This window comes from Dipodomys ordii, unplaced genomic scaffold, assembly GCF_000151885.1.
Source record: "Dipodomys ordii isolate 6190 unplaced genomic scaffold, Dord_2.0 Scaffold90, whole genome shotgun sequence".
Classification (NCBI taxonomy): domain Eukaryota; kingdom Metazoa; phylum Chordata; class Mammalia; order Rodentia; family Heteromyidae; genus Dipodomys; species Dipodomys ordii.
In genome coordinates this window covers 1,519,040-1,532,746 of record NW_012267306.1, presented here as the reverse complement: position 1 = coordinate 1,532,746, position 13,707 = coordinate 1,519,040, and the positions used below count along the sequence as shown (strand labels likewise).

General features: G+C 37.8%; 2 protein-coding genes across 3 annotated transcripts in view; one reads left to right on the top strand and one right to left on the bottom strand.

Moving 5' to 3' along the window:
• Positions 1-7,391, top strand: part of Rbm48 (RNA binding motif protein 48) — a 12,701-nt gene extending 5,310 nt beyond the window's left edge. The window contains exons 4-6 of the mRNA XM_013026078.1: positions 619-1,181; positions 2,611-2,711; positions 6,765-7,391. Of these exons, the coding sequence (XP_012881532.1) occupies positions 619-1,181; positions 2,611-2,697 (650 nt within the window). The 3' untranslated portion in view covers positions 2,698-2,711; positions 6,765-7,391. The remainder of the gene's footprint in view (positions 1-618; positions 1,182-2,610; positions 2,712-6,764) is intronic.
• LOC105992959 (EF-hand calcium-binding domain-containing protein 1-like) lies at positions 2,961-13,003 on the bottom strand. 2 transcript variants are annotated; one of them, XM_013026079.1, is made up of 6 exons: positions 11,131-13,003; positions 8,490-8,642; positions 7,507-7,611; positions 4,761-4,912; positions 4,029-4,133; positions 2,961-3,323 (listed from the first exon to the last, which is right to left on the bottom strand). In XM_013026079.1, the coding sequence occupies exons 1-6, from the start codon at positions 11,186-11,188 to the stop codon at positions 3,267-3,269; spliced, it is 630 nt and encodes a 209-aa protein (XP_012881533.1). In that variant the 5' UTR covers positions 11,189-13,003; the 3' UTR covers positions 2,961-3,266. The 2 variants fall into 2 exon arrangements, with proteins under 2 accessions (XP_012881533.1, XP_012881534.1); XM_013026080.1 differs by lacking the exon at positions 7,507-7,611.
• Between the last annotated feature and the right edge of the window lie 704 nt (positions 13,004-13,707).

The window sequence follows — 13,707 nt, the reverse complement described above, 5'->3', positions numbered from 1 at the left end:
TCGATTCCTCAGCACCACTAAGCAAAAAGAAAAAAGCTGGAAGTGGCGCTGTGGCTCAAGTGGTAGAGTACTAGCCTTGAGCTGAAGAGCTGAGGGACAGCACCCAGGCCCAGAGGTCAGGCCCCATGACCGGAGCCAAAAAAAAAAAAAAAGCTTTCTACATTAGGACATAGAAAACTCTCCTAAGATCTATAGTTAAGTAGAAAACGAAAAGATTCAGAGAAAATGCAATGGTTAACTTTAGAGTGAGGATACAAAGAGGGATTCATGGGAGGAGTAAAATACACAAATAAAGAAGAGTGAACTTGTAATGATGGGAGCAAGGGAAAAGTGATAGTGGGCACAGTGTCCCTTTGTATCCTTTTAAAAGCACTTAACCATATTAATGCATTGTTGAAAGGGGTAAGTAACATTGATCAAGATATATTGTGCTCATAAATTGCTTTGTTAAATGGCAAATACTTTATACAGCTAATTAAAGATAATTTTAAAAAATAAAAATTTTGGAGTAAAATTTGTTAACCTTTTAAATTTGTTTTTACAAATTATATGATTCTTAATGATGAAAACAACTAATGACTCATTTGTTTCCCTTTCCTTCGACTTTTAAATACAAAGACTATTACAAGTCAAAGAGGAAAGTGATTCCAGAACATAAGCACAAAGATTTTAGATCAGACTTCCACTCAGATAGATCTGGATTTTGTGCAGCTTCTTTGAAGACTTCTGGGAACTCAACTACTTGTCTTCCTTATTCTTGTGAATTGCCTTTATGTTATTTTGCCTCAAAATGTACCTGTTCATCTGGGGAGCACATGGACAGACCATCAAATTCCTACAAGGATGATAGTAACCATAATGAAGCTGTGAAGTATTGTAATCATACTAACTCTTCACAGAAAGTGCCATTAAACACTTTTAAGAATCCAGTACCTTGCTTGAATGCACAAAAAGACCTTATTTCATCAGAGGCAGTTGACAGATTTATGCCTAGAACAACACAACTACAGGAACGGAAAAGAAGAAGAGAAGATGACCGTAAACTTGGAACTTTGCTTGAAACAAGCACAAGCAGTAATGAGGTTATAATTGGACCTAAATTACCAGACATACCTAAAGTAGATTTGCAGGATGACTCCTTGAATACAACGGCAAACTTAATTCGGAATAAACTTAAGGAGGTAAGATTAAATGGAGGCATGGCTCAACTTGTAGAATGTCAAGTTTGAGTGAAAAAGCTAAGAGAGAGCACCCTTGTATATGGGTTCAAGTCTTAGTATTGGTTCCCCTCAGTCCCCCAAAAAGGTAATAAAGATAAGTGACAAAAGAGGGAAGATACTTTTTATTATTTTTATTTTTTGTTGGTGATGGGGCCTGAACTCTGTGCCTGGGCACTGTCCCTCAGCTCTTCAGCTCAAGGCTAGTACTCTACCACCTGAGCCACAGCACCACTTCTGGCTTTTTCTGCTTATGTGATGCTGAGGAATCGAACCCAGGGCCTCATGAATACAAGGCAAGCACTGTACTACTGAGTCACCTTCCCAGCCCCTGGAAGATAATTTTTAAAAACTTTTAAGGGTACAGTTTAATTATAGAAGGAAGATTATAAAATTGTAGTTAATTTTTTTTTCCATTTTCAGATATTTTTTTCTTCTGGTAGTAGTGGGGTTTGAACTCAGGGCCTAGTGTTTAATAAGTATAGGTACTCTACTACCTGAGCCACATAATCATTCTTCATTAAAATTTTTTTTTGGGGGGGTTCTGGTCGTGGGGCCTGAACTCTGGGCCTGGGCACTGCCCTTAAGCTCTTCAGCTCAAGGCTAGCGCTCTACCACGTGGACAGAAACAACTTCACTGTATACTTCTGTCATAGGATATAACTTTAACTGCATCTATTCTTGTCTCAAAAGTAATGGCAATGCTGTGCACTGGTAGCTTACACCTGTAATCCTAGCTACTCAAGAAACTGAGATCTGAGGATTGTGGTTCAAAGACAGCCCTGACAAGGGATTGCAAGAGACTCTTATCTCTAATAAACTACTCAAAAAGCCGAAGTAGTGCTATGGTTCAAGTGGCAGAGTGCTAGAGCAAAAGAAGCTCAGGGACAGCTCTCCCAGGCAGAGTTCAAACCCCAGGACTGGCAAAAAAAACTAATGGCAGTGATCGAATTTTTACATGCATATTCTTGGGCTTTTTTGTTTGTTTTTTTGGGGTTTTGGAGGATTTTTTTTACTCCTGGGATTTAAACTCAGGGCCTTGTACTTACTAAAAAACTGTTCTATCACTTCAGCCATCTCTTAGCCTTTTTTTTGGTTTATTTTTCAGATAGGGTCAGTTTTGCCTGTGGCAGCCTGACTGCCATCTTCCTTCTTATGCCTCCTGCGTAGTTGTGATTGTAAGCACGCACCTCCACATCCAGCATGATTTTTTTGAGACTTGGTCTGGCTAACCGTTTTGTTTGGGCTGGTCTTTCACTCCTGATCTTCACTTCCTAAGTAGCTGAGATTAGAGGCATGGGCTTCATGCCTGGCTATAGCCTTCTTCTTCTAGTAATTTATTTAATCTTGTCCAATAAGAACTAACTTTTAGTGATTCTTTTTTTTTAACTAGGTAATTTCATCTGTACCAAAGCCTTCAGATGACAAGTTGGAACATTCGTGTCCAAGTCGTCCATTAAAACAAAGAAGAAGAATATAGCTTGCCATTAACAAGTTGGTATTTTCCAAAGAGAAATGTTTTTCTTTTTTAAAATTTCTGTTATTCCCCTTCACTGAGCTCATGTCTACAGTGCTCACTCAGGCGATCAAGGTCTGAAGCCAGCCCAGCCAGACAATCTCTGAGGCACTGATGTCCAGTTGACCAGCAAAAAGCTGGAAGTGGAGGTATGGTTCAAGTGGTAGAGCACCAGCCATGAGTGAAAGAGTTAAGCAAGAGTGAGATGCCCTGAGTTAAAACTCCAGTACGGACACATACCAAAAAACAGGTTTTTTCCTTTGGTGGTGCTGGTGTTTAGACTCAGGGCCTCGTGCTTGCCAGATAGGCTCTCTACTGCTCAGCCATGCCTCGATCCCAACTACTATTTTAAAATGTACATTATGTAATTTAATTCATATTGTTTCTCTAATATTACAGTTTCATTGAGGAACTTTTCTTGTTAATATAGCATTGTTTCATATCACAATAACTGCACATTGAAGCGAATATAAAAGTTTTCAAAGATACATAACCAGGATCTGTTTCTAATTTTAATGTAAGTATTGAGCAATTCACGTTTGAAAAGTCATGATGTTTCTGAATGCCAAGGCTTCAAAATGAAGACAATTCTGTAAAGTAAGAAAATTAATAAGCTATTAGAACCAAGTTAAAATTAGAAGTTTACATGCTTTTGTTAACTTTTAGGAAAAATTTACTTGATTTATAGCAGTTGAAAAACCAGTTTGGGAAATTCTCACTTCTGCAATTTTTGAATATCACTTTTTTGAATATCACCTTTTTCCATGTTGAAGAAAAGTAGAGCTAATCAAAGAAAGGAAGTTTTGCAAGCCCAATCATGAAGCTAATCATTTCAACTCAGAGTCACATATGAAAAGCCTCATGAGCACAAATAAAACACTATAAAACTGTTGGTGTCTAGGAGTTTTGAAAGCCTTTTTATTTTTATTATTTGACAGCAGTTGAGTTGAAAGAGGTGAGGATTATAGCAATTTATAGTTGGTTCTAGTTGAATCTACTCTTTTCTCAATGTTTTATCACTGAATCAAGTCAGTATATTCTGGGTTTAGTTTGAGAAAATATTTCCATTGTGTTTAAAATGAATTGCAAGTCTAAAGTGCTTACAAGGTCAAAGTCTTAAGTCACTGAACTAGTCAATAGTTCTTTGTAGGGCCCCAAACTGGGTTGAGGAGGCTGATTCCTTTATAATTGCCTAAACTTCAGTAATAAGCTACCTATAAAGTCTAACAAGTATTATTCGCTGGCTCTTTAAAGTTTCCCTTGACCAGTTTGGGCTTTTGATACTTGTACTCTACCTTTGCTTCCGGTAAACATGGTCCAAACACCTCCAACAGAAGTGTGTCTTTTCTCACTGCTGTCTCAAAGTCTGCAAAAGATATCTTGCCATCATTGTCATAATCCTAAGAAGGAAGATAATTTCTTGATAAGTAATGGTCTCTTTTTTACTATCAGCTATCAAAAATAGCTGTCTAGACTTAAGGTGTTACCAAATAAAGCAGCATTCAATGTTAACAGGAGTTGGATCATGCCTCCCTATAAATTAATGAGGTTTACTGATAGTAAAATATTTGAAAACAATAATCTAGCATTTATTTTCTATAATGATTAATGGCCCAGCCAGTCTCTAAATATTTATTGGCATACACTTTCAACAGGACTATTCTAGGTAATAGATAAGACAGAGAACAAATATAAACTGACTTAAGAGTTACATTCATTATGGAGGAAAATAAATAATTTTTCTTTAGCTCTATGCAACCTATATTTGATTGAATGTAATGCAATACAGCTTTTAGTTTTTCCTTTTTTTCTGTTTGTGCTATTCTAGGGCTTGAACTTGGGGCCCAGATACTGCCCCTTAGCTTTTTTATTTAAGGCTGACACTTTACTACTTGAGCCATAATTCCATTTGTAGGTTTTGCTGCTTAATTGAGAGATAAGAGTCTTACAGCCCAGGTTGGTTTCAAACCATGGTCTTTGGATCTCAGCCTCCTGAGTAGGAGTGCCCAGCAGTTTTTCATTCTTACCATTTTCTTCAGTGTTAGATCTACTAACTCGCTTATTCCTTCATCACTCTCTTCTTCAGGTGACTGTTGGTATAGACTGTTCTTCAACATGTCAAATATTTCTTCTTGAGAAATACAACCATCTCCATTCAAATAATAAACTTCAAAACAGACTTGAAAGCATAAGAAGTTTTAAAATGTGAATAAGAATAGTTAAAATATTGTTAATCTTCTGGTTATTTCAACATTAGATACTAGTATATAAAGACAAATTTTCTATTACACATATAATTACTAATCTCAATTTACTATGTAGTTGAAAGATTTTAGGATAGTAGGTTCAGTCATTACCTTGATCTGCTCTTTTGCAGTCCCAAATTATCAAATATATCCTCCCCAGAGTGACTTCCATGCCTTGCTTCTCCCTGTGTCCCACACAAGAGTTCACTCAATTGATCCCACCAATGACTTTACTCAGGTCCAGGGGGAGGTACAGAATTGTAGGAATTTTCAGTCTGTAGTCTAGTTAAATGTTTTGGCAAAAGTAATAGCACCCAGATTTTTTTTTTCTTTTTTGTCCGTCATTGGTCTTGAACTCTGGGCCTGGGTGCTGTCCCTCAGCTCAACAGCTCAAGGCTAGTGCTCTACCACTTGAGCCACAACACCATTTCTGGTTTTCTGATCATTTATTAGAGATAAGTTTCACAGCCTTTCCTGCCTGGACTGGCTTTGAACCACAATCCCCAGATCTCAGCCTCCCGAATAGCTAGAATTACAGGCGTGAGCCACTGGTGCCCGGCCAGAAAACTTTTAGAGTACCAGATTAGCTGTATTAGTTAAATTTCTTCAATCTATAACATACATATGAGTTTCATTCTGAAGAAAGTATTTTCCCCTGAATTAATTTATCTTTAAATGTATAGGAAACATTTTAAGAAGTAGAATTTGAATACAGAAGTTTTTTAATAGTGTGATAGTTTAGTTATGTACAGTTACATTTGGTGTAATAGTCATTTTCACCAATTACTAGTATTAAAAGGATTTATATCCCTAAAGCTTAGCTTTTCACTTCTCAGTGAGATTTTTGTAAAAGAATACTACAAGGCCAATAGTATATAACTTATGCTTGCCTAACAAGTATGAGGTTCTAGGTTCTATCCCTACCCCTACAAAACTATATAGAACAGCCACCACTATCACCACCACCACAAAAACACTGAACCAGGTTTAAGTGGTAATTAGAGAGGGTTAGTAATGGAAGCATGACATTAATCAAGATACATTGTACTTACAAATAGATAATGTTGAATTGAAGGCTTTTGTATAACTACTTAAAGATAGTTTAACAAATCACAAATGCCAGATTTGGTGATTTTTAGATATAACTTTTAAAATGTATTAATTTAGAGGTCTTTTCAATATCTCAGCCAAATCAAGTGAAGAACAAGGGATAAAAATATGCTTATTTGGGGCTGGGAAGGTGGCTCAGTAGTAGAGCGCTTGCCTTGCATGCCTGAGGCCCTGGCTTCGATTCCTCAGCACCACATAAGCAAAAAGAAAAAGAAGCTGGATCAGGCTGGGAAGGTAGCTCAGTGGCAGAGCACTTGCCTTGCATGCCTGAGGCCCTGGGTTCTATTCCTCAGCACCACATAAGCAAAAAAAGAAAAAAGCCGGAAGTGGCGCTGTGGCTCAAGTGGTAGAGAGCTAGTCTTGAGCTGAAGAGCTGAGGGACAGTGCCCAAGCCCAGAGTTCAGGCCCCACAACTGGACCCAAAAAAAAAAGAAAGAAAGAAAGAAAAAGAAGCTGGAAGTGGCACTGTGGCTCAAGTGGTAGAGCGCTAGCCTTGAGCTGAAGAGCTGAGGGACAGCAGCGCCCAGGTCCCAGAGTTCAGGCCCCATGACCAGACCCCCCCCCAAAAAAAATGCTTATTTATGGAGAATTCTGCAATCTTTGCTAAAGCAGTTAGACATTAAACAGTTTGTTTCCCTGAAAATTGATATTTGAAATTATTTGTATTATTTCCAGAATTCTTGAAAGAATCCAAAGAGTAACCAGAAGAACCCAGAGAACACCAGAAGAGTAAAACATCATCCCACTGGGACAAATCAGCGCTTAGTATTAGACAAAATTGTAAATTGGGAGGTCATTGTCTTTGGCATTCCCAAGGAGTGAGCTCCATTGTAGCACACTTCCCTTTGAGCTTAGATTACCTTCATCTTTCTCTCCTCAGTGATCTGTAACAACTCCCAACATTGTGAGTTTCAACATCAGGTGGTTAGTGTGTGTTTAATCTGGTTCTGTGTCAACCCCTCACACATTTTCTTTGGTGGAATGACAAAGGATGGCCCCAAAGGATTTGTACAGCTGCAAATCAGGCCCTGTTTCATGCTGTGCCCAGAAGGCAGCCTTAGAAACTAAACCTTGCCAGCTGATCAGAGTTGATACAAGCCTGACCCTGAACTGCTATTAGTCTGGACCATAATCCAAAGACATCCTAATGACACTTGATTATTAAAGAAAAAAACTGAAGGCAATGATTTGGGGCCATAGGGCTAGGGACTCTCCCATGACCTTATAATTAGGGCACTTTGGCTTTTCTCCTCCTTTCTTTTTCTTTCCTTCCTTCCTTCCCTCTTTTTCTTCTCTGTCTCTCTCTCTTTCTGCTATCATGAACCCCTTATTTGCAAGGCTGTTAAAGTGAATTCATATTTTTAAATACTTAAACCTACAGAATTGGCAATATGTGTCACTAAACCAGTATCCTTACACTTGAGCTTTTCTTCAAAAGTCCCTCGAAGAAACACTGATAATCCTTTAATCCATTCTATTACATTGATGTAATTATCACTGTCTTTGTCAAATGCAAAAAACACTAAAAGAAAAAAATGTGTTTTTAAGTGTATTATAATTATTTTTTGATTCAACAATACATATATATAAATATTGTACACTTTAAAGATCTGATCCAGGAAATGATTACAGTTAATAATTTCCTACTTTAAATATTTTTTCTTTGATATTCCCACGGTTATCCTTTTTTTTTTTTTTTTTTGGTTAGTCGTGGGGCCTGAACTCTGGGCTTGTCCCTCAGCTCTTCAGCTCAAGGCTAGCACTCTACACTTGAGCCACAGCTCCACTTCTGGCTTTTTTCACTTACGTGGTGCTGGAGAATCAAACCCAGGGCCTCACTGAGCCATCTTCCCAGTCCCGAGTTTTCATTTTTATACTGACAGTTTTCCATTTTTTGAAGAAAAAGTCAAGTAATAACAAACATGTCTAAAGTATGTAATTCTAAAGTTACCATGATTTTTCGTGTGTGTGTGTGTGTGTGTGTGTGCACATGCACATGCACGTGTGCGCGCCTGGATGGGACCTTAAACTCAAGTCTTCTAGTCTTGCTTGACTTTTTTGCTCTAAGCAGGCACTCTATCACTTGAACCACACCTCCACTTAGATCTCAGCCTCCTAAGTAGCTAGGATCAAAGTATAAGCCAAAAGCTGCTTACTTTAAAAAAATTTAGTTCATTAGTGATTTCTCAGAGCTATATAGTTATATGAAATTCTGAGTTTGTGTTAAAAATCATCCTCATAATCAAACTTGTTTGGAATGCTAGCTACACTTAGAATTTTACCTTTCTAGTTTTTTAATTAAAATAAATCAGTCTTTGATGACAACTGAATACACACACATGCACACATGTATACAGTTTGCATCTCAGATTGGCATATTTAAATCTTACTATTCCTTACCTCTGTTCATCAACGTATCATCAGTCATTCCAAATATGCTGTACAGGATCCCTCGAAATGTGTTACGATCTAACCCCTTATCAAATCTTCCACCACTTCTTTCCACCAAGCTTTGAAAAAGATTTATGAGACAGTGTACCTCACTTTTTTTGACTGAAAAAATGAAAAGACAAAAAATGTTAATTATTGAGTTATTCAGTTATACTTTACTAAGCAGCTTTTTTGTTCTTACGATATCAGGTAGCCTGGGCCTAATGTAACCATCCCTTCCCCCTAACCTCCCTAAAAATGATAAGGACTTTTTACTTAGGAGTTTATGTAATTAAGGTAGGTTTAACTCACAAGTCTTATACAGCAGTATATAACTGCAAAATTATGTAAGAATTCACACTCCTCCCATAGACATGTAAAGGAGGAAAATGTGCAGTGGGAAAGAGGAGCTGGCTGTCTTCATGGGAAAAGTTGACTTTGAAGTAGCATTAATTTAGGTATGGAGTGGAGCATTCTAAGGACAGTACACAATATGAGTTAAAGAAACAGGCAGAAGTAGATGCTGAAGACACCTTATTGGTGTCATGGCAAACTGGCAAGAAGTGAAAATTGAGGTAGAAGAGGAAAAGGATCTCGTGTTTATCATTCAGAAACAATGTTTCTCATGACATCATCTTTTAGACTGTTTATGAGAAGCAACCCTCTTTCCACTGTTCCACATTTGGCAAATATGCAGGTTTGTAGGACATGCCTCAGGTTTGCTAAATCATAATTGCTAAGTCAGTGGTCCCAGGGATTAGTGTGTACGTGCCTGGGTTCATACATATACATGTGTTTGTCCTTTACACAACTCAGAGCCTTGCTTGGGCTTGCTCAGCTGTCATGCTACCAACTTGAGCCACACCTCCACCTCAGCTTTTTGCTGGTGTTGCAGATAGTCCAGTGTACTTTCCTGCATGGTCTGGTTTCAAACTGTGATCATTCAGATCTGTCTCCTGAATAGTTGGCATTACAGGCAGGAGCCCATGGTGCCTGCTCAAAAGGTATTGGTTTAGCATGTTTAAAACAAACTCAGTATCCAAGAGGGTCTAGCACACTGGTAGGCTCTTAATGTTTTTGTCAACCACTTGTGAATTGAAGTACTTGTCAGATTTAGAGGACTGTAATTGGAGAAGTTAAGGAATATGTTTGACGAGAGTCATTTCCAGATGTCAAAGTAACCAGTTAAGTAATGTGAAATGACTCAATCATTTCTAAATGCCCCATTTTCAGCGATTTTACCTGTAGTGAAAAATTTGAATTTCCAGAGACAATACAACTGGGGTGGTATTTTTGACACAATCATTTCATTGATTCTGATGATGTAGATATTCCTATACTTCAAGCAAGAGTGTATGCCAACACTGACAACTTTGTGCCTCAGTGCACACTGAAGTTCAAAAATTAAGTCAGTAACAGAGGAACATTAAACACAGGTCTTGTAAGAATGCATAGCTTGCTCACCCATTAAGTGAGCCATGAGATCAACACCTTCTGAAATCGCATTGTTTTTGATCTGTTGTCTACTTTTGTAGCCACTACCCATGTATGTGACTGATACCCTGCCCCCATTTACCCCCAAAGTGGCTAGTGAGACCAAAAAATTGGAGTTTTAAAGTCAGTTGTAGCTAATAGCTAATGTCTTAAGATGTGGAGAATCATGGTTGGAAGCCAGCCCAGGCAGAGAAGTCTGAGACTTTAATAACTAGAAAACATGTAAGCTGGAGTCATGGCTCAAATGAGCCATGGCTCAACTTGGCTTAGCCAAATGGAGGACCCAAGTTCAAACTATAGTACCACCATAAAAATCAACTCTACAATGAATCTTAGGTAACAGCTATACTCTGAGATCAATCAAGTAAATAGAAGTGCTCTCTGCCAACCAATGGGTGAAAGCATCAGATACTGAGTTTGAGTCTTGGTCTTGGGGAAAAAAACCCAGAAGTGCTCTTAATGATTCTGTAACAGGGAAAAAAACCCAGACGTGCTCTTAATGATTCTGTAACAGTGGCTGAAATGAACTTCATCGGTGTCCAAAAGATTGAGGATTACCAGTCAATACTTATGTTGAGAAACACAAGATTGCTTAAGTTTTTTTAGGACAAGGATTAAAAAGAAAATCTATTAAATCTAAGTATCTTTAGTATGCAAACACTAGCCATGTGCAAAGCAATGTCATTAATTCAGCATCTAAGTATCCTACATATTTTTTTAATCCTCTAGAGTGATTATCTACCACTGTGGGGTTTGTACCAGACAACTAGGGGCAGTGACTGCAGTAAACCTTCATAATTTAGAAATTCTGATTACATTTCAATATAAGCTCAGCCCTAGGCTAGCAGATTACCTTTATCACTTATACCATGTAAAATCCTGAAGCCGTTTTTACTACATAAGACACCCAAGCATTAAAACACTTTCCGTGTAAGTGCAAACACAATTATTCACTTACCTAACTCATTTTTAAAATAACCTAAATATTAGACAGAGACTCTAGTGTTACAAAGTACTCAATACCTAAGTAGTATGTTTCCAATTAGTATAACTTAACATTTGTATTTGACTGAACCAAAAATGCTCAGGTAGTGTTGTAAATCTGGTCAGTACTTACAGCTTTTGACAGTTTTACAGATGGATTCGACTAGTTTCTTCAGAGCCCGCTGCTCCATGCTGAGTTTGGCTTCAACACGCTGTACTTCCTAGATAGGCTTGCTCTAAGCTTGGGTGTTCTAAACAACTGCTGATCCCATAGTTCATCACGCCAATCTCTCACTATGGAATGTGACCACAGAAACTTCCTAGCAACCAAACAGAACCTTTTCAAGTAACTGGAAAACCTGGCAGCAATGGTAGCTACCACTCAGTACGTATTAGGGGTTTTCACTAAGGTTACTGTGATCTGAAGCATTGTGGCAATTTCAGCATATACTTTTTCTTGAGGGCTAAACATACTCAAATTAGTATATCATTCTATTGCTATTCTCCCTAAAAATATTTCTGTATTTGAACATGATAGTTGAGATGGATGTTTCTCAGCTGATTTCCCAGGCCATAGACCGCTCCCTCTAAGAGCATAACTTTTAAACTCTAACCAAACATCTTTTCATGAGACTCAAAGGTTTTCAATCTGGAATCTTCTGAAGTGTAAAAACCCATTTTCACCTAAGACTGGTAGGAAAACATGATGTAAACCAAAGCTCACTGAAATGTCCACTGTTCTAATTGATGTCTAGGGTAATATCTTGGTAGGGAAAAAAACTATTGAGGCATCTGGTAGCCATCATTTTGGTAAGTCAAGAAAATCCTCTGAAACTACTTTTAGGGACGGTTTTCTTTGTTGTTGCTAGGGCTTGAACCAGGACTTTGTGAATACTAGACTGACTATGCCCTTAGTCCTAGGCTGAAATTTCTGAATTATTTTTAAGTGTATACTGGAGATTGAGCTTAACATGTCCATTTATGTGTATATCTTGATCAGCCACACCTTTAACATTCTCCACCTAGCCTAGCCACACTCCTTTTCCCAGTTCCATTTTTACTTACATACATTATTGTAACTTCATTTGCTCACTAGTTACCTCAGTCAGAGGAAGTTTATGAATAAGTCTTGTTTAAGCTTCCTAATACTCATTTCTGTTAAGCTGCTTATTATTCAAAGGGATTACAAGATGGAATCTGTCCTGCATAAACCAGTTTGATTATAGGCATACACACACATGCACACATACACGCGTGCACACACACATCATGCATGCAGATGGCCCTGTATTTATTTGTTTATATTTTAGTCTAACATCCATGTATGTGAGAAAACATGACCTTGGTCTTTCTGAACCTAGTTTACTCAGTATGATTTTTCTCCAGATCCATTTCCCTGAAAATGAACCTTCCTGATGGATAAAATTCGAATGTCTATACATACCATATTTCTTGAGAATCAATTATAGGGCATCTGGGCTGTATCTGGTACTTAGCTACTGTGACTAGTGCAGCTCTGAATGAACAAGGTGTACTGGTGCATTTACTGTAACCTGATTTGTATTATTTTGGATAAATGCCCAACAGTTGTATCACTAGATTAGAAGGTAGCTCTACTTCTATTTTTTTTTTAATAATCTCCAAATTGCCTTCTATAATAGCTGCACAACTTGATGCTGCACATTCTTGACGATGGCCATTCTGGCTGGAGGATGAAATACTTAAACAATTTTTTTAAATTAGAAATTAAATGTAGGGCAATATATTCTAGTTCCTCTAACTGAATTTTTATTAAAGTATAAGAGTAAGTTTTGCTGGGTTCTGGTTGCTCACACCTGTAATCCTAGCTACTCATGAGGCTGAGATCTGAGGACTGCAGTCTGAAGCCAGCCCAGGCAGGAAAGTCTATAGAATTATCTCCAACTTCTCAGAAAGGCCAGGCATGGCGCTGTGGCTCCAGTAGTAGAGTGCTAGTCTTGAGCTGAAGACAAAGAAGCTCAGGGACAGCGCCCAGGCCCCTTGATTAACTCGTGGGGGGGAGGGGGGAAGAGGGGAGGGAAGGGAGGGAAAGGAAGGGAGAAGGGGAGTAAGTCTTAAACAAGGTAGATACAATTAGAAAAAAAAGTTCTCACAAAACTTTCATTCCAAAAATAGCAGATAAATGCACGATTTTAAAATTTCTTAAGTGTGAAAATTTTAACCAGAAGTTGGCCCTCAGCTCTGAAAGAAAAAAAAAATAATAATAGTTGACACTTGGTTTTACCAAGGCTAGTTTGTTGTTTATGATAATAGAAATTTAAAGAATGGGTCTTTAGCACATCTTTATGGAAGAACATGAAACTGTATTCTGGATAAATAAAACTAGATTGATTTTAAAGCACTTAAAACATCTAAATATTGTAATCCAAAGTAACTGAAAAAAAAAAAGTAGAAGTGACATAAGGCCATTGTTTTCTATGTAGACACTCATCCACTTCTGCCAGGTAGTCCCATTGTGCAAGTTACATGCTTTATGTTTATAAAACTCATGAAAGAAAAAGAGTAGTCTGATGCTGTTTTGCAACATTTAACAGCTACAGTATACACAACTGACAACATTACTCTGGCATATATATTCTTGTATCGTTTTTGGGAAGACTGTTAAGGTTACTGCAGAGAAACAATGAAATGCTTCTCTGAGAATCATCAGACTGAAAAGAAAAGGCAATTT